Source organism: Vicia villosa, linkage group LG1, assembly GCF_029867415.1.
Source record: "Vicia villosa cultivar HV-30 ecotype Madison, WI linkage group LG1, Vvil1.0, whole genome shotgun sequence".
Lineage (NCBI taxonomy): Eukaryota > Viridiplantae > Streptophyta > Magnoliopsida > Fabales > Fabaceae > Vicia > Vicia villosa.
Genome location: NC_081180.1, coordinates 101,019,004 through 101,045,103, shown reverse-complemented (window position 1 = coordinate 101,045,103; position 26,100 = coordinate 101,019,004). Strand labels below are relative to the sequence as shown.

General features: G+C 35.7%; 3 protein-coding genes across 5 annotated transcripts; 2 read left to right on the top strand and 1 right to left on the bottom strand.

Moving 5' to 3' along the window:
• The first annotated feature begins 4,622 nt into the window (after nucleotides 1-4,622).
• On the top strand, nucleotides 4,623-5,030 carry LOC131650308 (uncharacterized mitochondrial protein AtMg00810-like). The gene has a single exon (XM_058920023.1). It carries the CDS (start codon nucleotides 4,623-4,625, stop codon nucleotides 5,028-5,030), a length of 408 nt encoding a protein of 135 aa, XP_058776006.1.
• Nucleotides 5,031-9,443: 4,413 nt separating this feature from the next.
• On the top strand, nucleotides 9,444-18,959 carry LOC131643720 (uncharacterized). Of its 3 annotated transcripts, none has more exons than XM_058914022.1 (5): nucleotides 9,445-10,244; nucleotides 10,687-11,538; nucleotides 12,581-13,711; nucleotides 15,771-16,202; nucleotides 16,284-18,959. In XM_058914022.1, the coding sequence occupies exons 1-5, from the start codon at nucleotides 10,088-10,090 to the stop codon at nucleotides 18,665-18,667; spliced, it is 4,956 nt and encodes a 1,651-aa protein (XP_058770005.1). In that variant the 5' UTR covers nucleotides 9,445-10,087; the 3' UTR covers nucleotides 18,668-18,959. The 3 variants fall into 3 exon arrangements, with proteins under 3 accessions (XP_058770004.1, XP_058770005.1, XP_058770006.1); XM_058914023.1 differs by having other exon boundaries at nucleotides 10,105-10,244; nucleotides 10,701-11,538; XM_058914021.1 differs by having other exon boundaries at nucleotides 9,444-10,244; nucleotides 15,771-18,959.
• Nucleotides 18,960-19,087: 128 nt separating this feature from the next.
• On the bottom strand, nucleotides 19,088-24,555 carry LOC131643721 (RNA pseudouridine synthase 5-like). The gene is made up of 14 exons (XM_058914024.1): nucleotides 24,404-24,555; nucleotides 24,254-24,311; nucleotides 24,029-24,056; nucleotides 23,895-23,941; nucleotides 23,439-23,529; nucleotides 22,900-23,065; nucleotides 22,442-22,529; nucleotides 22,166-22,241; nucleotides 21,859-21,934; nucleotides 21,664-21,731; nucleotides 20,538-20,607; nucleotides 19,955-20,033; nucleotides 19,658-19,751; nucleotides 19,088-19,554 (listed from the first exon to the last, which is right to left on the bottom strand). The coding sequence occupies exons 1-14, from the start codon at nucleotides 24,489-24,491 to the stop codon at nucleotides 19,471-19,473; spliced, it is 1,113 nt and encodes a 370-aa protein (XP_058770007.1). The 5' UTR covers nucleotides 24,492-24,555; the 3' UTR covers nucleotides 19,088-19,470.
• Nucleotides 24,556-26,100: the final 1,545 nt, after the last annotated feature.

Below are 26,100 nucleotides of genomic sequence, written 5' to 3'. Positions count from 1 at the left end.
ACACCCTTTTAAACCCCGCGGAAAATTAACATTAAAATCAGAGTAAAACATGAAGAAGAGTATTACAACGCCAACAAAATAAACAATATTCATGTCATGCCATAAAGGAACGATAAACCAAAAATTATTCAGGTAGCATGTTAACACAGCAGAATATTCTTAACAACTGAATAATCAAACATCTGGAGTCGAAGACTAATAATTCAACCATAAACCATAAACAAAACAGAAGTCTATCAGCCAATTCTAAAATAACGTTCCCGGTGTTACACGACCAGAGCATGACACAGACCCAACTGACTCTAACGAACTACTTGACGAGCTAATCCTCACCAAGTACACAAGCTACTCCTCAATCTGAAAAATAACAACAGTAAGGGTGAGTTTCATTCGCATTAACGAATGTTATAGGTATATAAACAATACAACTTCATCCATACATTATTCACCCAAATCAATTATATTCAGATAATATAGCAACATTCATACCAAAATACACACAAATTATAACATTGGACAACTTCCATTCATGTTACAATTATACACAACAACCTAATGCAATGCAACTAAATGCATGTGGTACCAAACATGGGATAACCCATCTCACCGATCCACCACCATAAAGATTCGGCTACTTCTCTCACCAATTCCACACAATGGGAATTAGCTACCGATGTCCCACCACCATAAGGGATACAGCCCACAACATGATTATGAAATGCATGCATCACATACCGCATGCTAATCATCAACACCAAACAACTGAACAATCATAATCATCAACCAATGCAATAACAATATAAACCACCACAACCAATTAAATCAAGTGTTTAAATTAAATTCGAGTCACAACTCAAACACTATTTTATTGCATATATCACTGAATTAGCCTCACTATGTTCGAAACGACACATCAAACAGACTAACAGTTAAAAAGTTATACATCGTTAAACTTTAACAAAAATCCCAAACAGCACAGCACGCGGCGTCAACATCCACACGCGGCGCGAAGCGAGGAAAAAGTTACGCCTTCGCGGCGCCAACACCTACACGCGGCGCGAAGCGAGGAAAAAGTTACGCCTTCGCGGCGCCAACACAGGTGCACGGCGCGACCTGTGCGTATCAAAACATCCTGACGTTCTGCCCACCTGTTCGCGGCGCCACCCTGTGCACGCGGCGCGAACCGGCGATTTCAGAAACCCCAACCTGCAGAAAACAGCATTTTATCCTTCCCAATTGCTCTCAAATTATACCAGTACGAATTTCAGAAAAATAAACCACACATACGACATAAATTGCACGTTTACACATACTTCTAATCATGTTTAACATCATTATTCATCACCAATCATCTTTCACAACCTAAATTGAATCAAGGTTCTATAAACCCCAAAACCCCAAACCCGACATACAATCCAATTCGGAATCCTAACATACGAACTCTATTGAATCATTCATACAACCCATAATAGAGGTTAATGAGAAGAATCCCCCCTTACCTTAGCCAAATTCTTGAATTGGTTCCTCTTCCTCTTTGGCTCTCCTTCACGCTCTTCAGTTCCTCTTCTCACAGCTTCTGGTTTCCACGTTCTAATTTTTCCCTTCTCTTCTTGTTTTCCTTTATTTTATGAAAAACATAAAATTAGAAATGGGCTCTTACACAATTACACCTCCACTTTACTAATTCCACCGCATGGCCCAATGACTTAACATTTCATTATTTTTCCACATAATTCAACAAAATGTTAATTCCCCATAATTAATTTAAAACTTGATTAAATTAATTAAATAAGAATTTTCGGGATGTTACAGGCGCCATTTTGTTGAAGCAGTAGAGGGCAAGCAACAAAAGATTTGGAAATATTTATCCGGGAATTATCGTGTCCACAGAGATTGGTTGAGAAAAACTGTCGTTCGACTATCTCGCGTTCTATGTTTCATGATTTGGGGTGCGGAAAGGTAAATGCGGGAAAAGTAAATAAAAGCAGATAAACATTCTCAATAGTCTAAGAGAAAGAGTTATGGAATTGTATTTCGTTCTACCCGTCTAATACTTAAATCCGAAGATCTATCGCTCGACACTCACAATACGCATCAATATCATTGGGCATCAATCGAGACGCCACATCGGTGCCCATGTCTGCAACACCGACGAAAGCTCAACCACACTATTCACATCAGCGATTTCTCCACCGACACAAACAACACGGAGGCATTAAACTCGATACCCACTACGATTGTTAGCCCTAAATCCATGTCTGCAATCCAGAAACTAACAGTTATCATTCCTAATCAAGATCTATGATGCCCATGTCTGCAACACCACAAATCCAGAGCATTTAAGCAAAAAGATCAAGAACAACAACAATGATGATTTGTAAAGCAAATATATAAACGATCCCAAGATCCACAAATATACATACAATAAGAGTAGAAATATACATACAACACCCACCATTGGAATGAAACAAAGAGAAGAGAGAAGATGAACCGGAAAGATCTCATCGGTACAATGGAATCGAGACAGATCCATGATCAATCCACATGGTGTAGCATCCAATGGTGTTTCCTCAAGCTCTAAACTAGCAAAAATGGATCAGAGCTCAACTTTTCAAGAAGAGATGATAAAAACCTAAAAAATATGATTTTACAACATATATACGAAATCTGAAAGTCGCAGACCGCGCTAAGCGGACTGTTTTTTATTGGTCTTAAACCGCCAGACCGCGCTAAGCGCCAAAAACCCGCGCTAAGCGCCAAACTTTCTGCCAAACGTGTCAAAAATGCTCCCAGACCGCGCTTAGCGCGGTCAAGCCCGCTTAGCCCGCTCAACAGAAAAATGAAATCTTATTTTGGCCATATCTTGAGAACCGTAACTCCGATTTGCGCCCGGTTCGAAGCGTTGGAAAGCGTATTCCATGCTATATCTAACAATGAATAAATATCAATGAAATTGATGATTTTTCTCATATTTTTTTGAGCTCTATCCGCCGATGAATTGGTAAAATCGCGTGCTCGCCGCCGTGTCTTCGACACTTTATTCCTCAAAGCTTCGAACACGCATAAATACGTACAAAAAGACAACAAAACTATAAAATGGTATATATTTACACGAAAACGTAACAAAACACAAACGATACAAATATACACAAAAACGGGGAATTATTCAAACGGTATTAACAAAAAGTATCGATAAGTGCCACTATTTACAAACACAAAATAACTACATTTTGGCACTTAACAAACTCCAAATTAAGGACTTTTTGCTGCTTTAGCTTCCCTCATCTAAGACCCTACAATAAAAATAAGCTCCAACTTAGGAGTGCAGAGTGTGTGTATCTAGGGGCCTCTCCACAATCCAAAAGATATAAATGTCTAAGTGGTGATGGTAGAACATACATCTCAAAAGATGTGATTTTCAATGAAAAGGTCTTTCCCTATCAGACCTAGTTCAAAATAACAACATAGTCTGGTACATCTGCCCCCCCCCCCAAGTCTATCCCTCTCTCTCTATAATTCTGCCAACTGTACCTACTGACAGTGACAATACAATATTGAATAGAAGCAGTCCTGTTCAGACTACACTGCCCCATAATAGACTTGTCCACATCTCTGAAAACAGTCCAACTCAGTCCTTTACCAACTCTCCTTCTATAAATATTGAAATACCTACCAGTCCCACTAATGATCTACCTTCTGTCCCTAAAGAGGCACAAAGTGTCTCCTTACAACCTGCAGAAGCAGCAAATGAAAATATTCAAAGTTCCCCCTCTCAAACCAATGAGCCTACTGCACCATCCTTGGTTGCAAATCAACATGCTATGCTCACTAGAGGAAAAATAGGGCACCTCAAACCCAAAACATTTTTGGCTCATTGTGAACCAACAAATCTCAAACAAGCCTTAGCTCAACCTAAATGGTTTGAAGCTATGCAACAAGAGTATGATGCCATGGTAGCCAAAAATTCTTGGACACTTACCACTCTTCCTTCACACAGAAAAGCCATAGGCTGTAAATGGGTTTTCAAATTGAAAGAAAACTCAGATGGTACCCTGAATAAGCACAAGGCTAGACTTGTGGCAAAAGGCTTCAACCAACAATATGGGTTTGACTTCCATGAAAACTTCAACCCTGTAGTAAAGCCAGCCACCATCAAAGTCATTCTTACCTTAGCCTTGACCTACAAGTGGGATGTTCAACAAATATACATCAACAATGCCTCCCTCAATGGTAGCTTACAAGAGGAAATCTATATGCAACAACCACCAGGATTTGAGACATCTAATACAACTCTGGTTTGCAAACTAAATAGAGCTATCTATGGCCTAAAGCAAGCCCCAAAGTCCTGGTATGAAAAGTTACATCAAACACTTTTTAGCTTTGGTTTTGTAGCAAGCAGATGTGATCATTCTCTTTTCACCTACAATCATCAAGGTGTTGTATTATATGTGCTTGTATATGTAGATGACATTCTTGTGATCTACCAACTTCATCACCAATTTGCTTTTAAAAAGTTAGGGAAACCTGAATACTTCCTGGGTCTGGAAGTCAAATATCAAAGGAATGGGTATCTTATACTCTCTTAAACAAAGTACATCAGAGATCTCTTGTCTATAGTCAATATGGAAACATCAAAAGGAGTCCCTTCCCCCATGCTTAATCAATGCAAACCTAGCAAATTTGGTAGTGATGTTATGGAAGATTCACTGTTCTACAGATCTGTGGTAGGGGCTCTCCAATACATCACACTTACAAGACCAGACATAGCTTATTTTGTCAATAAGGCATGTCAGGTTATGACAAATCCTTTGGACAGCCATTGGAGCATGGTTAAAAGAATTCTCAGGTATTTGAGTGGCACATCCACTATTGGTTTACTACTCTCTCCTGCTCATCCAAATCAGGCACTTTCTCTGAGAGCTTATAGTGATTCTAACTGGGCTAATGATCCAGATGATAGGAGATCAACCTTTAGTACATGCATTTTCATAGGTCCAAATCTGGCTGGAATCACTGCTAGAAGAACTTAAAGTGAAGTACTTTTCTCCTACACTTCTCTGTGATAACTTAAGTGTTGAGCTTTTGTCTCACAATCCAATTCTCCATGCAAGAACAAAGCATATTGAGCTGGATATGCACTTTGTCAGAGAGAGAGAGAGTTATTTCCAACAAACTCATTACTTGTTTAAACGAGTCGTCACCCACTACTTGTTTTGGGCAAGTGGAAAACCCTAAAAAAATGAGATTTATGGGTAAGAAGGTAAATTAGGCAAAGGGAAGGTGTTAGGCACCCTTTGCCTCCCTTGTACTCAAAGGGACCCATTTAACCTTTAGGTTTTAAGTTTAAAAAAACAAATAAAATTATGACCGTAAACTTAAATCAAAATGTAGAAATAATAGCCTCAAGTGTCATCATTGGCCAAAAAACATTTTTTAAGAAAAGGGCCTCATACCAAATCATTGGCCAAAAACATTGTAAAATCATTTTGAAAAAGGGAGACCTCAGTTATCATCATTGGCCAAAAATATTGTAATTCTAGTTAAAATATTTGAAAGATGTTTTTAAATAGGGGAGGCTTCATGAGAAATCATCGGCCAAAATCAAAACCAAATTGAAAAGAAAGGGGGGCTTCATGTGAAATCATTGCCCCCCCAAAGCATATGATCTTTGATAAAAAAGTTTTTAAAAAAGTTTTCAATAAAAAGGAAAAGTTTGTCGCCGATTGTATGTTCACTCAATGCGGACAAACCTTCAAGAGGGAAGAAGAAAAGCGTAGAAAAAAAGAATTTGAAAGAAAGTGCTTTGAAAAAAATTGTAAAAATTTGATATCTTGAAAAAGGAAATAAAATTAGTAAAAATAGAAGAAAAATGCAAAAATGTCACTTGTGGGATTCAAAACTGTGACTTTGTGTTTACAAGTTTTGCTCCTTTAGCAATTGTGTTATATTATTTATTCAAAATAAAAGACAATTAAAAGTATATGAAATGCAAGCAAGTATTTGCTATTTAAAAAATACAAATAATTTTAAATAAACTATTATATATTTTTTAAATAAATAAATAAATATAAAACCCAAAATGTTAGTGTAAATAAATAAAAAAATTAAAAAACCAAGACATTAGTGTAAATAAACCAAAGGAATTTATAAAATCCCAAAATGTTATTATTGTAAATAAATCAAAGAAATTTAAAACCCCAAAATATTAGTAAATAAGCCAACAAAATTCAAAGTCCAAAATGGTTAGTAAATAAACCAAAAAAAAATTAATATAAAATAGAATTTTATAAAACCCAATTATATAATTTTTGAACTGGGGTGGACAAATTTGAGGTATGACACTCAGGAGTAACATTGGTTGAAGTAAGTGGAAGATAGCTTTTGGAATGACTTTTATTAGTTTTTCATTTTATTAGTAAGATCTTGCTCTGATCGTGTAACATCAGACTGAGAACGTTTGTTTTCATTTTCTTGGCTTTGTTTTGTTGAAGTTTATTAATTATATTTTGTTGAGATCTCAAGGTTGTTGAGAGTTGGGTCATACAACTCATTTTTCTTATATTGTGAAAGTTGAAGTTTATGAGACTAAATACTATGAGTGCAATGTAATTTTTAATTGCTTTAATTATGATTATGATGAGATGATACCAGATGAGTTGGATGTTGTGTAAATATCTAAAGTACAACCCAGATGAATTGATGTCGTGTAAATATCCCATTGAGTTGGATGTTGTGTAAATATCTAAAGTACAACCCAGATGAATTGTTGTAATCCGTGTTACGGAGCAGGCCATGTTTGTTGTGTGTGACACCCTAAGTGGTTGTATTTTGTAAATTAAATTATTTAATGATCACGTGCTGGGTTTAGGGTGTTACAGTTTCCCTATGACAGGATCCTCACAAAGATCTTCAAGTACTGTAACGTGGACCTCTTAAATGAACTACATGAGAAGACGACTTTAGAAGATTGTGATATCAATGGTATACTAACCAATAGCAGAATGAGTGTTCTTTACGATTTTGTTGTAGGTAATTTCAAATACTGGGATAAAGACTTGGTTGAACCTTCTGAACAAGAATTTGGCCCAACCAATCAATTTCATATGGTTGTTTGGTTGATTTCAAAAGGGGATCAAAACAAGAGAATCTTGAAATGTCAAGGATCAAATCTTGATTTTTTACAGGGGTTTTTTCAAAATTCGCCCATATGGCAGAGGGTAAAATACCTATGGGGTGTTCGCGGTTCAATTTGGATCGGTTTTAAGGCAAAAACTCATCCGATCCGAAGATAACTTTACTCATGGTTCGGTTCGGTTTTGGATGATATGTTAAAAAATTCAATCCGATCCAATTTAATGCGGTTTAATTTAGATCGGTTTTTGAATATCCAAATTATAAATTATATTTTTATTAATATTATAAAATACTAGTAAATCATAGATTTGATATAATATATGTCATATAGTATATGAAAAGTTAATATTATAAAATGAGAATAATCCATTATGGTTTAAATAAGTGAAATAATAAAAATAAATAGATTAAAATAAGCTAAATGATAATATTTTAAAAAATAATTATCATATAGTAATAAATTTATGTAACATATCATACTAATAAAAAATAAATAAGTAAAAAAAAATACATGTGGTTCGATTCGGTTAGGATTGGATTTGAAAAATCAATCCGAAATCTAATCCAAACCATGCGATTCTCATAAAATGGCATCCAGATACATCCAATAAACTTCGGGTTTTTGCGGTTCTTGGTTTATTTGGATCGGTTTGCAATTTTTATTTGGATTGATTTGGATTTGAACACCCATACCTATTAATCCTAATATTTATTAGGCTAAATTATAGTTTTGCAGTTATTTGATAACACATAAATGACTAAATACAAAGTTATGTTGTCATCTATATGTATATGTGTATGCATGACTCAATAATTTTTTGTAAAAAAATCGACCCAACCCAAACTGCATTGGTTTGCTTTGGTTTTATTTCTAAAAGTCCACAGAACTAAACTGAACCACACACTTTTTTCTCTTGCGGTTCAGAATTTTTTTTAAGTCAAAACCGTCCAAATCACTCTGCAAACACCCCTACTTAAGTCTAATTAGTAATAGCATTTTAATATAATATAGTTGTACAGTTGATAACTATGCATGAACATTAAAAATATGTAGGGGCGCAAATTCGAACCAATGTCATCTCATTTATCCACCTTTTAAAAAATAAATCCAGACTACACTTTTCAATAAAAAAAAAAGAAACAAAATATATACACTTTTAATTATGTACCTCAAATAATATTTGATTCTAATTATTTTACGTAAATGTACCTTGAATTTTTCGATAAAGAAAGAAACAAAATAGATACACTTTTAATTTAAAAAATATATATTTTTGTTAGAAAATAATCTTAATAGATAAACATTATTAAATTGAAAATACTTTTACTTTTTATTCTTTTTACTATATTTAATTTTCAAAGATATTTAACATACATATATTTTTTCCATCTTTTATTATTACCCTTTGAAATTCTTTTTTTTTTTTAATTTTTTTTCTATGATTTTCAACAATTCATATAATAGGTCAAAAATACACTGAATATACATAGTTTATATAATTTTATTTTAATTTAATACACTTTAGCCTCTAAATTTTACCCAATTTATAAAATTAATCCTCTTATTTTAAAATTCAAAGAATTATGATCTCCTCTTATGTGATTAAGACTAATAATTAATAACACTTTAATAAAATAATATCATGCCGTAGGTAGTTGTGCATAGACATCAAACATATATATAGAGGCGCTTATTCAAACCCGCGATATCTTATTTTTTCATTTAAAAAAAATTAAATTACTTTAATAAAACCGTGCACCACACAATCTACGTTGATTAATATTTGATTCAAATTATTTTAGTTGACTACTGAATTTTTCAATTAAGAAAGAAACAAAATAAATACACTTTTAACTTAAAAAATATATATTTTGTTAAAAAATAATCCTAATAAATAAATATATTATTAAAGTAAAAATATTTTACTTTTTATTCTTTTTACCATATCTAATTTTCTTTAAAGATATTTAATATACATATATTTTTTCCATCATTTACTTTTACCTTTTGTCATATTAAAATACTATTCTTTTTTATTAATTTCTTTTTATTTTAATCTTTTTTCTTCAATTACTTTCAACAATCCATATAATAGGTTGAATACATTGAATATATCTAGTCAATATAATCTTATTTTAATCAAATACATCGTATATTTAATAAAATTTCTTTTATAAATTGAATTAGAGGAAATATTAAATTTTTTTAATTATTTTTGCCAAAAACAAAAAGGAATAAAATAAATAAATTATTCAATATAAAAAAAGCGGAATCGAAAGAAGTTGAAATATGATTTTACAAACACGTTGAGATCCGTTTCTACATTTTCTCTCTCTATCTCTTTCATCCCTCTCTCTCTCTCTCTAAGTTCTCTTTGTTCCTTATCTCGTCTCTCACGTTCTCACTTTCTCTCCCCCATACAGATTTTCCACCCTCCAAGAAGAGAATAGCGCAAGAAAATTTCCATTGTTTTGAGGCGCAAACACACACAGTCTAAGCTATAGACACTTCCATATTTGAAATCATAGCACTTAATGCCTTCTTATCTCACTCTTTATTGCGACCTTTTTCGATCTGAAACGCCGCTTCTATATTAATTTCTCTATATATATCTCTTTCAATTTCGTTCCACCTTGTCAAAATTTCTAGGTTTTCTTTCTTCTCTGCGGTTTTCGTTTTTCAGCTGCGGCGGAGCCCTAGATTGGCTTGCGGCGCGGTGGCTATTGTTGCCGCTTGTGGTTTGTGGTTTCTTGTTCGATCTGTGGGAAGGAAACCCTGCGTGACGGTGTTATTGTATTTAGCTCTACGAACCCTAATTTTGGTGTGAACAAGGGATCTGGTTTGTTTTTGGCGGTGGTGCAGTTTTTGTTTTTGTTAAGGGTGGTGCTGCGGTGTGTGTGGTGAATTCGGTTTTGTTTATCAGTGGTTGCCCATGCTATTAGGTTGATTTTGATGCCGCCGGAACCATTGCCTTGGGATCGAAAGGACTTCTTCAAGGAGAGGAAGCACGAGAGGTCGGAATCGGTTGGGTCTGTGGCGAGATGGAGAGATTCTTCTCATCACCGAGACTTGAATCGATGGGGATCCACGGAATTTCGCAGACCGCCTGGTGAGTTTCTATTCCTTTTTCCCGTTTTGAGTCGTTATCTAGGATTGTTTAGTCTTTAGAGACAAGTAAGGAAAAACTCTGACGAATTGTTCTTAGGTTTTACTTTTTTTTCTTCTTTTTGTTACGAATTTGAAGATCATTCTTTGTTAATTTGATATATTGTTGGAATTTGATACTTAAAAATGTGTTTATTTTTTATGATCATTCTTTGCGAATTTGATATAATGTTGGAATTCGGAACTTAAGTTTGTGTTTATTTTTGAAGATCTGTGCATGTAATTGTTTTCTTTAAGCCTTAAAAGAGGAGGATTTTTTTTTGCAAGAATTCTTTGTTTGATTTTGTGTTTTTCCCCATTTTCTCATTTTTGTGGTGAGGGAATATATACTTTGCTTGTGTTGATTTTTTTCTGTTTTGCTTTTTTTGTTTAAATATTTTATGAAGGTCATGGTAAGCAGGGTGGTTGGCATATGTATTCTCAAGAGCCTGGTCATGGTTACGGGGTTTCTCGGTCTGGTGACAAGATGTTGGAAGAAGATAGTCGACCATCGGCTTCACGTGATGGTAAATACGGCAGGAGCAGTAGAGACAGTAGAGGTTCGTCTGGCCAGAGAGATTGGAGAGGTCATTCGTGGGAAGCCACCAATGGCTCCCCTAATTTATCCAGGAGACCATCAGATATGAATAGTGACCGGAGGTCAGTTGATGATTCCACAACATATTCCTCTCATCCCCATTCTGCTTCTGTGAACACTCGGGAACAGCATCAATTGAAAGACCTGCATGATAAGATTGGTGGTGTCAATGAGTTGGAAGCAGCACCAAGATGTGATAAAGAGAATTCTTCAATTGACTGGAAGCCACTAAAATGGAACCGATCTGGAAGCTTGTCTTCTCGAGGCTCCGGTTTTAGCCACTCAAGTAGCTCACGGAGCTTGGCAGGGACAGATTCCAATGAAGCAAAGCCTGATTTGAAACCCAAAAATATCACTGCTATTAAGTCTCATTCAGGGGAAGGCACTGCATGTGTGACATCTTCTATGCCATCTGAAGATACAGCTTCTAGAAAGAAGCCTAGGCTAAATTGGGGTGAGGGGCTCGCGAAGTACGAGAAGAAAAGAGTTGAGCGACCTGATGCAGGAGCAAACAAAGATGGCTCAGTCTCGTCTGCTGGCAATATGGAACCTTGTAATTTCATTAGCTCCAACTTAGTAGATAAAAGCCCAAAAGTTACAGGATTTTCAGACTGTGCATCTCCTGCAACTCCATCTTCTGTTGCCTGCAGTTCCTCACCAGGTATGTTACAAAGCTTTCTTTACTACTGTGTCTAATCTTTGTATTAAAGGGATAGATAAGAACAAAATAGCAATTTAACTTGTAGTAGAGTTTTCTATAAACATCTGATCCTGCAGTGTTAACATTTTGCTGTATCCCATGTAGAATCGTAGTAATCCTATTGCGATATTGTGGTGTTTCTGAATAATCCTTTTAAATAGTTTTAAGATATTAGCCAAGACAATTTTGTTTACATGTTAATACTCTTTATCTTTAATCTTCACAACTACCGTTTTTAGTTACAATTTTCAGATTGAACCGGGTTCCTTTTGCTTTATTGATGTTTTCTTGGTGCCTTTTTTGCCCTAAATCATAAACCCCATCTTTAGTTGCAATTTTCAGATTGGACTGGGTGCCTTTTGCTTTGTTGATGTTTTCTTAGTGCCTTTTTGCTTTATTGATCTCATGACATGCAATTGTTTGTATGCTTCACTTTTTTGTCTTAATGAATTTTTTTTTTTAATTGAAGAACAGGTCTGCTATGATCTTTCGTTTGAAAATGTTCAGTTGGCAGGCTCTTGATTTAAAAAGGAAATAACGCTCTGAGGACTAAATTGAAATTGAGTGAAAATTTGTTTCAGTCATATTTCATTGATTTATGATTTTATGTCTTCTTTTTTCTAGTGATATTTAGATACTGATCTTTGAAACGCGTATTGTGTCCCGACCTCTGCTTTTAAAATAGGTAGCTTCAATATTACCTGTGCAATAAAGTGATTAATGAAGTCAATATACTAACTGTCATTGACTATTGGATCTCAACTGTTAATAGGTTTTAACATGATATCCTATGTGTGGGCGCATGTTAAAACTATTGTTTTGGTTTCTTTGTAGTTTGTACTCTAATTTTTGCAATATCTTTTCCCCAATCTTAGATGAGAAATGGTAATTATGGTTTATCCTTCAATTTTACTGCCATAGTAATTGATGTATTATGTGTATTGCTTGTGTTTACCTTGCATATATTTTTTTATGCCAAAACCTAACTTCAACCTTGTTGCAGGCGTGGATGATAAATTATTGGAAAAAATTGCAAATGCAGACAATAATTTAAGTAATTCGAGTGATTCACCTGCTACTGGGTTCCGGAATCACCTGCAGAAGTTTTATCTTAACCTTGATAAGCTGGATATTGACTCCTTGAATAATTTGGGCTCTTCAATTGTTGAGTTAGTACAGTCTGATGATCCAAGTTCTGAAGATTCTTGTCTAGTTAGGTCGAATGCAATTAAAACGTTACTCATATGGAAAGCTGACATTTCAAAGGTATTGGAGGTGACTGAATCTGAAATTGATTTGCTTGAAAATGAACTTAAGTCTCTAAAATCTGATTCTGTGGATAGATATCAGTCTCCAGAAGCATTGGGCTCCCAGCAGGCAGATAGCAGTATAAAAATCTATGAAGAACAAGAAGTCTCTCAGAAGGTTATTCGGCCAGTACCATTGAAAATTATTTCTTCCGATGAACCTAATATAGAGAAGATGCCGCTGTCAACTAATTTATGTAGTATTCATGATAATGACAAGGAAGAGGATATTGACAGTCCTGGATCAGCAACTTCTAAATTTGTTGAGCCTCTGCCTTTGGTAAAAGCAGTTTCTTCACGTGATACTGGGGGATATGATAACTTATCAAGGGACATGGATACTGTTCAGTCTACTTCGATGAAATGCTTAGTCCGGTGTACTACTAGGAAAGATCCTAGTGTATCTGCTTGTAATGATTTCAATACCCCTATGGATGTAAAGGAAACCTTTGGAGCAAACGCATGTTCTATCTATGAGGATACTTATAATTCAATTATTGCTTCAAATAAAGAATCTGCAAACAAAGCGCATGGAGTATTTGCTAAGTTAGTGCCCAATGACTGTAAAAAGCTTGTTAACATGGGAGTCAGCAATGATTCATCCTGTCATACATTTGTTATGGAAAAATTTGCCGAGAAAAAGCGTCTTGAAAAAGTGAAGGAGAAAGTTGCTGCACTCAAGTTCAAAGCCTTGCATCACTTGTGGAAAGAAGATATGCGCTTATTGTCTATTAAGAAATGCCGGCCAAAATCTCATAAGAAAAATGAACCAAGTAGTAGTAATCTGAAAAACCGATCTTCCATTCGTTCCCGGTTTCCTTTCCCAGGTATGAATCTCTCCACCAATTCTTTTGCTTAACTTATGCCATCGATTTTGTATTGTTTTTAATTTAATGCACATGTCATGCAGTTTAGCAATGAGAATAATAGAAATAGTGGCTGGGTGGTTAAAGTACCAAAATAGATTTTGTGTATATTAAGTTTACTTGAATACTCTGTCTAAGGATATAAAGGCACTGTGAAACCTTTTCAATTTGATTTTAGAATCTTTAAGTCAATAATTAATTCCTTTTACTGTTATGGTAAAATTTGTTTTCACAGTTGGTTTTTATTACATGATTCTCTTGCATTTTACATTTTGGTACCAAAAATACTAATTTAATGATATTTTTCCCGCTTGATGTGATAAGGTTCAATGACTTTGTAGTTGCTAAAATGGATACTAATTTTCATTTTAGTTTAATATATACCTTCTTTAATAAATACAGTAGATACTAAAATGGATACATGAGAAAATTGAGTCCTCGCCTCAGGACAGTGATTAAAATATAGAGGCCTTTTTTGGTTCTCTACCATAAGGATAGAATAACAGATTTGTTCTCTGCCTTAAAAATGAATTTTGTTATTTTGATCTCATCATTACTTTTTGTTCTTGATCTCTTCAATACCTTTTGTCTGGATTGGTAGTTTTTCTAAATTTTGCTGGTTTTGTTCGTTTCCAATAATTATTCTTTCAACCGGCCTCCCTTTGGTTTGGGCCTACACTTGAAATCAACCCTATTGACCAGATTATGTGGGTCAACTAGTAGCCTAGACTCACTAGTTATTATACCAACAACCCAAATGACCCCCGCCCAAATTGATCTCCGGTCCGAGTTTAATGACACTGTATCCCAGTAAGGAAATGTAGAAGTAATGTACATACATAGGAACAAGTGTGTGAATACAATGACTGGGACAACCAACCAATCCAATTTTCAACAAACCAAACCTGCCTGGATCTTACAGGTTTGAGCGATTGTAGGCAGTCTAATCATATGTTAGCAGGTTCATATGCACAACCAATCCAATACATGACCCAGACAACCATGTGTTTGAGGTCAGGTTAAACATGTTTGAAGGTCATCCCAGTTTTAATATATTATTGCTAGGAGGGATTTGCTGATGTTAGTCTTGGCTATTGGCTCATTTGAGCTGCCAAAATAGCTTTGTGACTAATAAATGAACTAAACCTGCATAAACGAACAATCAGTTAATTTCGTTTTTTTATTACTTAGATTTAAAATCATTTTATATTGAAGTCATGTTTTATTGTCAAACTTTGAATATAATTTCTGGATAGGGATTTTCTGGCATATGATGCTGTATTGAAGTAAACGAGATTCCATGGCTAGTTTAACTTCTGTAGCTTTACTAATGTGTAATAAGATGTACATGTATGTGTGGCATATATTGTATAATAGTTGACCTGAGCTTGGACTTGTACAAGATGAAAGTATATAATTTTAGTATGATGATATATCTCAATGTCCTACTATATTTGTGTTTTGTCTTGTTGATGTATACTTTACAGCCCTGCTCTGTTGTGCTGTTGGTAGTTAACCTTGTAGAAGGAGTTTTCTTTTTCATTGACTTTTTCTTTGTGACTGGTTCTCTTGTAATGATTTTGATTTTAGTACCTTTCTCATGGGTTATCATTCCTGTTCGGTTTCATTTGCAAGTTATTTGCTGGACACATGCTTACTGGCTGCGATGTGTGTAGGCCTTATGTCAATAAAAATGGTTGTTACTTGTTAGGGTTTTGATGCTGAAGGTCTGTCTGGTAACAATTTCAACTTATGAAAATAGTTGATGCTGAAGTTGATGATAACTAAGTAATCTGGGGCTGCTATTCTGCTTTAACATAATATAATTATTATGCTTGTCTTATTTGTTTGTTCTGATGTTATCATCAAACGTCTGGGTGGGTTTTTCTGTTATGTTTGATGCTTGATGTTGGCACATGATATTATATAATTGTTTGTTGAATTTCTAATTTATTTAATCTTTTTGCTGTGATGATAACTAAGTTTTTTTTGTCCATCCTTCATTTTTCAATGAATGCAGGTGGAAATCATCTAAGCTTGGTTCCAACATCAGAGCTTATTGATTTCGCAAGCAAACTTCTTTCAGAATCCCAAACGCAGATTCAGAGAAACACCCTGAAGATGCCAGCATTAATATTGGATGAGAAAGAAAAGATGGTTACAAGATTCATATCTAGTAATGGGCTGATTGAAGATCCGCTGGCTACTGAGAAAGAAAGAAATATGATCAATCCTTGGACATCAGAAGAGAAGGAAATATTCTTAGAGAAATTTGCTGTGTTTGGAAAAGATTTCCGGAAAATTGCTTCTTTCCTTGATCACAAGACAACTGCGGACTGTGTAGAATTCTACTACAAGAATCACAAATCTGAGTGTTTTCAGAAATTGAAAATGAAAGATGTTGGTAAGCTAGGGAAGTCATATGCAGCTAGAACTAACTTGATGGCATCAGGTATAACATGGAATCATGAAGTTAATGTTTCTTCCTTTGATATTTTGAGTGCAGCTTCACTGATGGCAGATGACATTGCAGGTAATAAAAGGATGCGAGCAGGAAGATTCCTTTTGGAAGGATTTGATAATATAAAATCATCGAGGGGCGGGGACAGCATTATAGAGAGATCAAATAGTCCGGACACTCTTGGGGATGAAAGGGAGACTGCTGCTGCAGCTGATGTATTGGCTGGTATATGTGGGTCGTTTTCATCCGAGGCTATGAGCTCCTGCATAACAAATTCAATTGATCCTGTAGATGGTAATAAGGAAAGGGAATTCTTGAAAGCGAACCCTTTGCGCAAACAAACCTTGACGCCTGATATTTCTCAGAGTGCTGATGATGAGACTTGTTCAGATGAGAGCTGTGAGGAAGTAGATCTTTCTGGGTGGACAGATGATGAGAAGGCGGCTTTTCTTCAGGCTGTATCATCTTTTGGTAAGGATTTTACTAAGATAGCACAGTGTGTAGGCACAAGGTCCAGAGAACATTGTAAAGTCTTCTTCAGCAAGACTCAAAAGTGCCTTGGATTAAATCTCGTACGCCCTATACCTGGAATTGTAGGATCCCCGCCGAATGATGATGCAAATGGTGGTGAGAGTGACACAGATGATGCATGTCTTGTTAAGGCAGGCTCTGTGGTTGATGCTGATAAGTCTGGGAATAAGACAGACGAGGACCTGCCTTCTGATGCCTTGAATACATTCCATGATGAATCCAATCCTCTGGAAGTTAGGAGCTTGTCAGCTGAATTAAATGAATCAAGAGAAATCACTGGGACAGAAGTACATCTTGAAAATGTAGATATGGTTTCCGATGTTTGTGCAATTAAGGTTGAAACTAGGCCGGGTTCTGATGATAGCGGAGTTAGCTTGGGCAAAACTGACAAGTCTTGTTCAGTCAATGAGCATCCAGTTAAAATTACATCTGATAGCATAGAAGTTGCCAAAGGTAAAACAAATAAATTGGGAGATGCAGTTAGAGAATCAATTTCTACTGTAGGAATAATTAAACCACTGGAGTGTGGTTCTGTTGCTATGGATACAACGGTTTCAGAGGGTTCTTCTGGAGATCTCAGAAATGAAGTGGAAAGAAGGCAAAGAGTGGCAGCACCCCCTTGCTCTGATGACAGAGATGATAAACATGAAGCTGATGCAGGTGTTGCAGTTGAATCGAAAAGTTGTGTGTTAGAGTCAAGCACGACCGCAAATCTTTCATTCTCACATGTGGCCAATTCATGCTCAGGATTGAGCTTTGGTTCTGAAAATAAGCATGTCTCCTTTGGAAAGCCTCATGCCTCAGCATTATCTACAAACAATTCTTGGGCTACTACAAATTCGTTGTTGCTAAACGCTGCTGCTGCTCCATGTGAAAAAGCAATTAGCCAGGATAGATTGTCCTCTAATTGTGATGTTCAAAGAGGTAGAGATATGGGGTGTCATAGTTCTGGTAGCAACGGTGACCATCAGTTTCCTCTTCCATGCAATCATCTTGAGACTGTTAGCATCCTCCAGGGCTATCCCTTGCAGGTGCCCGTCAAGAAGGAAGTGGACGGGGATGTGAACTGCAGCAGTTCAGTGACTGAGTTCCCCTTTCCCCAAAAAGTCAAACAGACTGATGATCATTTCAAAACATTATGGCATTCTTCTGATTCAGAAAACACATCCAGAAATGGTAATGTGAAACTGTTTGGAAAGATTATAACCAATCCTTCTTCCAATCAGAAACCTAATTTGATTACGAAGGGAAGTGAAGAAAATGGTACTCATCATCATCCCAAGTCAAGCAACAAGTCTTGTAAGCGTAAAATTACTAGCCATCAAAATTCTGATGGAAAGTTGAAAATTTTAAAGTTTGACCGTGCTGATTATCTTGGCGTTGAAAATGTTCCAGTGAAGAGTTATGGTTATTGGGAAGGGACTGGAATAACACAAACTGGTCTCCCATCATTGCCCGATTCTTCCTTCTTGTTAGCTAAATATCCTGCTGCCTTCAGCAATTATCCTACATCATCTTCCACTTTGGAGCAACAACCATTGCAGGCGTTTGGTGCATCTACTTTTACTGCTAGAGACATCAATGGAAGCAATGCCATGATTGACTGTCCGATGTTTATAAGTAGGGATGGTCCGAAAGTGCAGCCATTTATAGTAGATGTCAAGCACAGCCAAGATGTATTCTCTGAGATGCAGAGAAACAGTTTTGAAGCAATATCTAGTTTGCAGCAGCATGGAATAGGAGTGATGGGAATGAATGGCGTTGGAAGACCTGGGATTCTAGTGGGTGGGTCATGCAGTGGTGTCTCTGATCCTGTAGCAGCAATCAAAATGCATTATTCTAATTCCGAGAAGTATGGTGGTCAGAACGGGAGTATCTTGAGAGATGATGAATCTTGGGGAGGGAAAGGGGACATAGGCAGGTAGTAGATGTGTTTAGTGGCAAACTTGTCTTTTTTGCCGAGTCCTGTATAATAGTTTTTGTTTACTGCTCAATACAGTGTAGGAGGCTGATTTAATGGTTCTCAAGCCTGTCTTTTTTGGTAAAATATTAGGTGCTTGTAATGTGGAAGCAAGCAGCTTTGTATTTGTTGTATTTGATGAAAATACAGAAATAATCTGGATGTTAGGAGGGGCGATTGCCATTAACCATTTTGGTTTGAATCACATGCGCCCCCATTTCATCTCATTCCCGAAACTATTTGGCTATTTGTTTGAAGTTGACCTATGAGAATAGAGGCTTGGTATGTTTTTCAAAACTTCCCTAGCATTTATATTTTTTTTCTTCTTTTGTTAAAAAAATAAAGAAACAGTTGTAAAATTTCAGACTGAACAGTATCTGTTTTTAGTGATTAAATAGATTACGATTATTTGACATTCATCAACAGGCTCTGCGCTGGTAAATTTTCCCTGTATTCCTCAAAGTAATTAAAGAGTGCGAGGGACCCACTTTAAAAATAGATTGTATTGAAGTTAGGCCATAAGTATGGCGAAGAAAGCAATGACTTTTTCGATTTTTCCCATGCTGCCTTCCTTTATTTTCACAGGTGGCAGACCAATAGTTAATTTTCAACACTATTGCCCTTAGTGAAAACTGGAGATTTTAAAAATAGGTTACTCAATCATATTTGCCTCGTTATCAAAATTGAGTCAAAGTTCGTTCACATTTTGCAAAATTGAGTCAAAATTGTCTTCCAAGCGTATAGCATCTTTCAATAATCATACCATTGTCAATAAAGCAGTTGTCTCTGCACAATAGGTGTTTCTTCATGTGTTTGGAGGATGGAAGGAAGGGGCGCATTAATTTCGATTAACTGCACGGACACGAGAAACTATTTATTTTGGAAACAAAAATAACCAATTTGGTAAAAATTAATCCTAGGACAGGTTATGATGATACAAATACTTTTTAAGTACCTCGTTAATTATTGGATGGGAGAGAAACAATTTATGTGCATGTAGAGAATACCCACAATCTCCAGGAACTGGTTTTGCAGGCCTTGTATAACCCCTATACAATGAGCAGCAATGTCAAAACTTAGATCAAATCTAAAATGAAAGCAACTGGCAAATGTTCATAAACATGTTGACAAAGAACAATACAATGCTTAACTACTTATAAGTTCGATTTGATTACTATTAAATGACTACAAAGAAGAATATGGTGTTAAATGAATGGAAGTTTCCTGGTAAAATATAAATACAATGACCTACCCATCTTTAGCAAAACTCTCATCCACGAAGTCGAAATCCAAGCATTTTGGCTGCCCGCCAACAGTATAGAGAGGATCACCTGCAGATGAAAACATACATGAAACGTTTGTTTGGATAAAGAGTAGGAAATTCCTACTTCCTTAGTAGTTCAAGCTTTTTGAGTCAAACATTGAGTCATGCAAGACAAAAGAAAATAATGCAGGTGCACTCATTGTGCAGATTACCCATGAATAGAGCTGTGACTGCATTCAAAGATTGATTCATAACATTCAAGATGTCAAAGAATGCTGCGAATATGCAATCCTTTAGGTGTGTAGGGACTACCTATATTCTGAAAGAGATTTGTAGGAAGAAATTTGATTTCAATAAAGAACCGTAAGAGAATCCTATCCCGAAGGCCCTAGAGAAACCAAGAATAAATACCTACTGACAAACTTAAAAGCACCAAATTGAAACTAGAAATCAGTGTTGCCAATCACATATGGCGGGCATTAATATGCAAGAAAGCTATAGCCACTATCTAACAACACGGTATAAAATTCACACTGCGTAAATATTAATTTCCAGCATAAAATATATTTACCTAACAAAGGATGCCCTATGAAAGAGAGATGAATGCGGATTTGATGTGGTCGTCCAGATTGAATCTTCACCTGTAAAAACATGCCAACAGAGAAATTAAAAAGGATGTTATAATCATTACAATTCAAATTTTTGCAAACCATAATAACTCTTTATAGGGTACTGAAGTTGATCTTTTTGCAACAACCATATAATAAGTCTTGCAACATACAATCTTTCTGTTATCCTTTTCTTTTCTTTTTTGGCTTTTCATCTTTCTGTTATCCTTATTCTAAACAGTATTACCTTGTATTTTTAATTTTTTTAAAAATCCAATTTCTAATTTACAGATCCAAATTATAAGATTTCAAATGATGTGCCTTAAATTCACGAGGCAACAAAGGCAGCCTTTAACCAAAGAAGTTGAGAAGATAAAAGTCATCTAAGAGTTTGGATATGCAATTTTATGATAACTTTTTATTTCTTCTATTGTCTCTTAAGTCTTAAAGGGATCATCAAGAGATGAAAAACAAGCAAACTTTTAGGTAGCCAAAAGGTTACATGTTGAAGTGGAAGTGCAGGCTAATAGGATATCGAACAACATTGAAAAATATCGGAAAACACAGCAGTGCTGCACATTTTCTAATTAAAACAATGGTTCATAACTTTATAGGATGTTTATATTATTACATACAAAATGATGATTTATTTATTTGATTGATGTTTTAATTCATAAATAGTGGTAGATGTTTTATTCATAAGTAACACATAGTCATTGTTAAGAGTCCCACATCGGACAATATATGGCATGAACATGTCCTTATAAGTGGGGACAATCCTCACCCTACAAGCCGGTTTTGTAGGGTTGAGTTAGGCCTAACCACACTTCTTAACATGGTATCAGAGCCTCGTTTAAGATCCGGTGGGCCACCTTCTATGGTTTCCGCTATCGGGCCACCCGCCATTTATTTCCACGCTCCAGTTGTCTAGTCCTGGGCGTGAGGGGGTGTGTTAAGAGTCCCACATCGGACAATATATGGCATGAACATGTCCTTATAAGTGGGGACAATCCTCACCCTACAAGCCGGTTTTGTAGGGTTGAGTTAGGCCTAACCACACTTCTTAACAGTCATGAACAAATTGGCAACCTGTACTAATGTGCTATTTTCTTTTACATTCCTTTCTAGAATGTCCACTACACTGAGTGCTGGTTTCCCTGGTTCAATCAAAACAACTATGCATGAGTGAATGATTAAAAAAAAGATAGAGAACGGTTTTATGAGCGTGGCTTTCTTTTCGAGACTCATCCATCTGGATAAATATAAGTAATGATTAATAATAACCTGATTGAGAAGCAACATATAACCCCTTAGCAACACCAGGATATTTTACAATTCCAATTGGTTGATTAATTGTCACCTGTGAAGAAAAATAATATTCTAGTTAACATGCGATGTCAATAGAAGCAGCCATAACAAATATTGGGAAAGATGAACTTTTAGTTATACAAGCATGCGGCAATACACAATATGAGGAGAGCCTTGGCAACAATTAGATTTTCTGCTGTCTTATTATTAGGGAGTGGATGCAGTTAAAAATCGTCCGTACACAATACTGATAAACAAGAAAAAAATGTAGGTATATTATTACCGTGTCATTATCAATTATCCCACTCACAAGTGCTCGGTATATCTTTACAATCTTCCCCAGCTCCTGGTTTGTATCCCTGCTACGGCAAATAACAGAATAAAATGAGTGAAAGTGTGAAACAACATAATTGAGTATATAATCTTAATTTTAAAACTTAAATAAATTGCCTTTTTCCTGTGTTCTATTTAAGGGTGAGGTACTTAGATAAACAACTGGATCCAATTTGAAGAGTAAATTAAGTAGATACAACAAACCAGAAAATGGTTCTTTCCTAACCTTTTTCCTCCTAGGCGAGATGTTCCATCAGCAAAATAAGATGCAAGATTAGCTCTGGCCAGTTTTGTCTTTGCACATAATAAAATTCCTGTGATGCAATCAACCAATTGTGAAAGCATTAGAAAGTTTCATGGGTTAGTTTTTTATTGATACATTAGAATTTTGAAGGGTATCAAAAGAAAAGGTTCTACTCATAGTATAACATGTCTGGTAGTGATGCTGATAAATATATAAATATCACTGATTTACAACCACTTATAAGATAAACAATCAACCGTGTAAATAGTGATTACTAGCTTTAGTTTTCTTACAGGCACTGCCATTGACTATATAAAAGTATTTTCCTCTCATAGAATTTAGAAACTCGCCTCAGTTGATGCATGTAACATTTTCAAAGCAAATTAAGCAACAAATATAATGTAGCAGTTTTACATTTGAACAGAAATAATCAGTACAACCTGAAGTTCCCCTCCCTAGACGATGCACTGGAACAGGCTGAGGATTTTGGTGTTCTTCAGAGGTACTTTTATTGTTGGTTTCCCACTGAAGCTGTGTTAAAACTGTTCTTTGCTGGAAGAGACCTCCCGGCAGAACTTGCAGGCCAGAAGGCTTATTTAGAGCTATCTGAATTCACAATCAACATCACAATTAGGAAAACAAGTATTGATGACGTTTTAATTGTGGATATCTTAGTCCAAATATAATCAATACTACTGTTAAAGAATCATCAAAAGCATTCAACTAGAACACAAAAAATGTATAAATCTAGCCAAGATGCAACTCTCTATCTATCTCTTTCCCTACTTCTCATGACCCAATTTTTTTTAATTTTATCGAAGTAACACAACACATGTATAATCAGGATTTCGTCAGTAGCATTCCAAAGCAAAGAAATAAGTTTCAAAGTTTCAGTTGAATACAACTGATCTGAAACACATATATAGAAATCAATTTGTGAGACACACAAAATGGTATAATCACACAAAGTAAAGCTTACAATGTCATTATCTTCATACAAGACTTCTATGGTGTGCGGTGCATCGGGTTCCTTCCACGGAAGTCTATGATAGACTAGCTTTGAGCCAACTCTAGTATGAAGAAGTCATAAAACATGATATATATGGCCTGTTTGAATTGACTTATTTAAACTTATCTACTGCCATAAGTTTTGTGACAGTGTTTCAAAACAGCTTATAACATTTTTTTATATATTATTTTGAATTTATTTTTATAAATTCTTCGAATAGCTAATGAAAATAACTTATAACATATATAAAATCAATTTAAATGTATTTCATCTTTTGTTATAAAAATAGCTTATGCGAACTTATTCATAAGCACTTATTTTGATAAGCTATAAGCTGTTTATCTAAACAGACCCATAATGGAATAAAATAAAACACTCAAAACAGTAATAAAACCATGATGGAACTTTTTTCAAAAATAAAAACACCTGAGGAGTGTGTTTGGATCAGTAACAACTCCTTCATCAACTGAAATCTGTAGATAAAATATTAATTAATCATTACAATCAATAATTCCATTCCATATGCAGTACAATTTATAGTTGATGAATTATGATGAAACCTGGTCATTTTTTATACGCTGCAACCAACTGTTCCAAAAATCAGTACATAAAAATAGCATTTATTTAGGTCATAGCTTCAAGTATGATATATATATATATATATATATATATATATATATATATATATATATATATATATATATATATATATATATATATATATATATATATATATATATATATATATATAAGGAAAAGTAGAAAAGTTTGAATTTTTGGATTACCCTTGTAATGGAGCTGAACTTTTGTACTTGTTGGAGTAAAATTCAATTAGTGTTAAACCTGAATGAATGTAAAAATCAAATGGTATTGATTATTAGCAGCAATAAGAAGAAGAAGAAGAAGAAGAGAGAAAGGGGGTTTGATGAACGAACCGGTGTCGGAGGGTCGAACGACGTCGTGATAGGAAAGACCGTCGTTGAATTCCGGCCAAGGAATCCCGATTTTCTTTGGGCTCGTCATTGTTAACTTTTTTGCTTATTATGTTTTAGGCTTTTAGCTTAGCTTTTAAATTTTGATAAAAATGATTATTGATTTATCATGTTTTAAAAGTAAGAAAATTAGTAAGAATTTAAATGATGATTTAGTAGAATGTGTAGTTTTAGATTTTTATTTTTTTATTTTCTATCTGAATATTTTGGGAGTCATGATGAATTTAGACAAATTAGAAGGTTTGATGGAATGTAAAGTAGGTTTGAATGAAATTTTGGTAAAAATTTATCTAGAATCGAAAGTCTAGGTAGAAAATTCAATATTTATTAATCAAGTTGCAAATAATAACAGGGGGAAAAAGTATTGTTAATGATATGGTGATCACTTAAGTGAAGACCTAAGTGGTGATTCAATCCAGGTCGATAGGAAGCGGCGCAGGCATTATTCTCGAGAATGAAGGTATTATAGTTGAAGTTTTCCTCGCTCCATCCTTTCGTCGAACAATCAGGCTGAATACGAAGCTTTCCTCGCAGGGCTACACCTAGTCAAGGATCTGGGCGCACAGGAGGTAAAAATCTTCATCGACTCTCAGCTCGTCGCCTCTCAATTACGAGGAGAATATCAGGCTAAAAACGACAACCTCGTCAAGTATTTGACTCTGGTCAGAGAGAAGATGAAAAATTCGGGCACGCAGAAGTCGATCACGTTCCACAGGAACACAACACTCGGGCCAACATCTTGTCAAAACTCGCAAGCACAAGAAAAAAAGGCAAAAACAAATCCATCATCCAAGAAACTCTCTCGCGCCCTAGCATCGAAAAATTCACAGCGCTACTCGACGTCAATGTCATCGGGGACAACGACTGCTGGATGACCCCGATATACAATTACCTCACTAAAGGGGAGATGCCTTCCGACCAGAAAAAGGCCAACATAACCAAACACAGAGTCTGCTCCTACGTCTTAATCGAACACAAACTCTACATGCGGGGATTCTCCATTCCACTCTTGAAGTGTGTTGAAGAAGCTAAAGTCCCCCATATCCTGCAGGAAATCCATGACGGAATTAACGCTCAATACCTGGAGGAAGATTCTTAGCACAGAAAGCCCTACAAGCAGGGTACTACGAGCACGTCAAAAAATACGACATGTGCCAACGCCACGCGGATATGCATTTGGCACCGCCTGACGAGCTTAAAACCATGTCGTCCCCATGGCCTTTCGCCTGGTGGGAAATGGACATCCATGGGCCGTTCACCGTAGGATCGTACTAGAACAAATATCTGATCGTCACTGTCGACTACTTTACGAAGTGAATAGAAGCCTAAGCTCTCGCTAAAATCATGACGCACAACATACTACATTTCTACAAGCGAAACGTGCTTGCTCGATTTGGCGTCCCACAAGCGTTTGTCACCGATAATGGGATGCAGTTCACCGACAGAAACTTCCAGTACTTCTTTGCCAAACTAGACACTAAGCAGCACTTCACTTCCGTCGAACAACCACAAACGAACGGGCAGGCCGAGGCTGCAAACAGAGTGATCATGCGAGAAATTAAATGAGGACTAGGCGAGGCCAAGATGAGGTGGGTCAAAGAGCTTCATAGCGTGCTTCAGGCCTATAGAACGATACCCCA

Excerpts from the sequence above, each read along its gene's own strand:
- LOC131650308 (XM_058920023.1), top strand. The coding sequence starts at position 4,623 with ATGGAAACATCAAAAGGAGTCCCTTCCCCCATGCTTAATCAATGCAAA.
- LOC131643720 (XM_058914021.1), top strand. The coding sequence starts at position 10,088 with ATGCCGCCGGAACCATTGCCTTGGGATCGAAAGGACTTCTTCAAGGAG. Across the intron at positions 11,539-12,580 it reads TGCCTGCAGTTCCTCACCAG|GCGTGGATGATAAATTATTG; the intron begins GTATGTTACAAA and ends ACCTTGTTGCAG. Across the intron at positions 13,712-15,770 it reads TTCCCGGTTTCCTTTCCCAG|GTGGAAATCATCTAAGCTTG; the intron begins GTATGAATCTCT and ends CAATGAATGCAG.
- LOC131643721 (XM_058914024.1), bottom strand. The coding sequence starts at position 24,491 with ATGACGAGCCCAAAGAAAATCGGGATTCCTTGGCCGGAATTCAACGAC. Across the intron at positions 24,312-24,403 it reads CGTTCGACCCTCCGACACCG|GTTTAACACTAATTGAATTT; the intron begins GTTCGTTCATCA and ends ACATTCATTCAG. Across the intron at positions 23,066-23,438 it reads TGTATGAAGATAATGACATT|ATAGCTCTAAATAAGCCTTC; the intron begins GTAAGCTTTACT and ends TTGTGAATTCAG.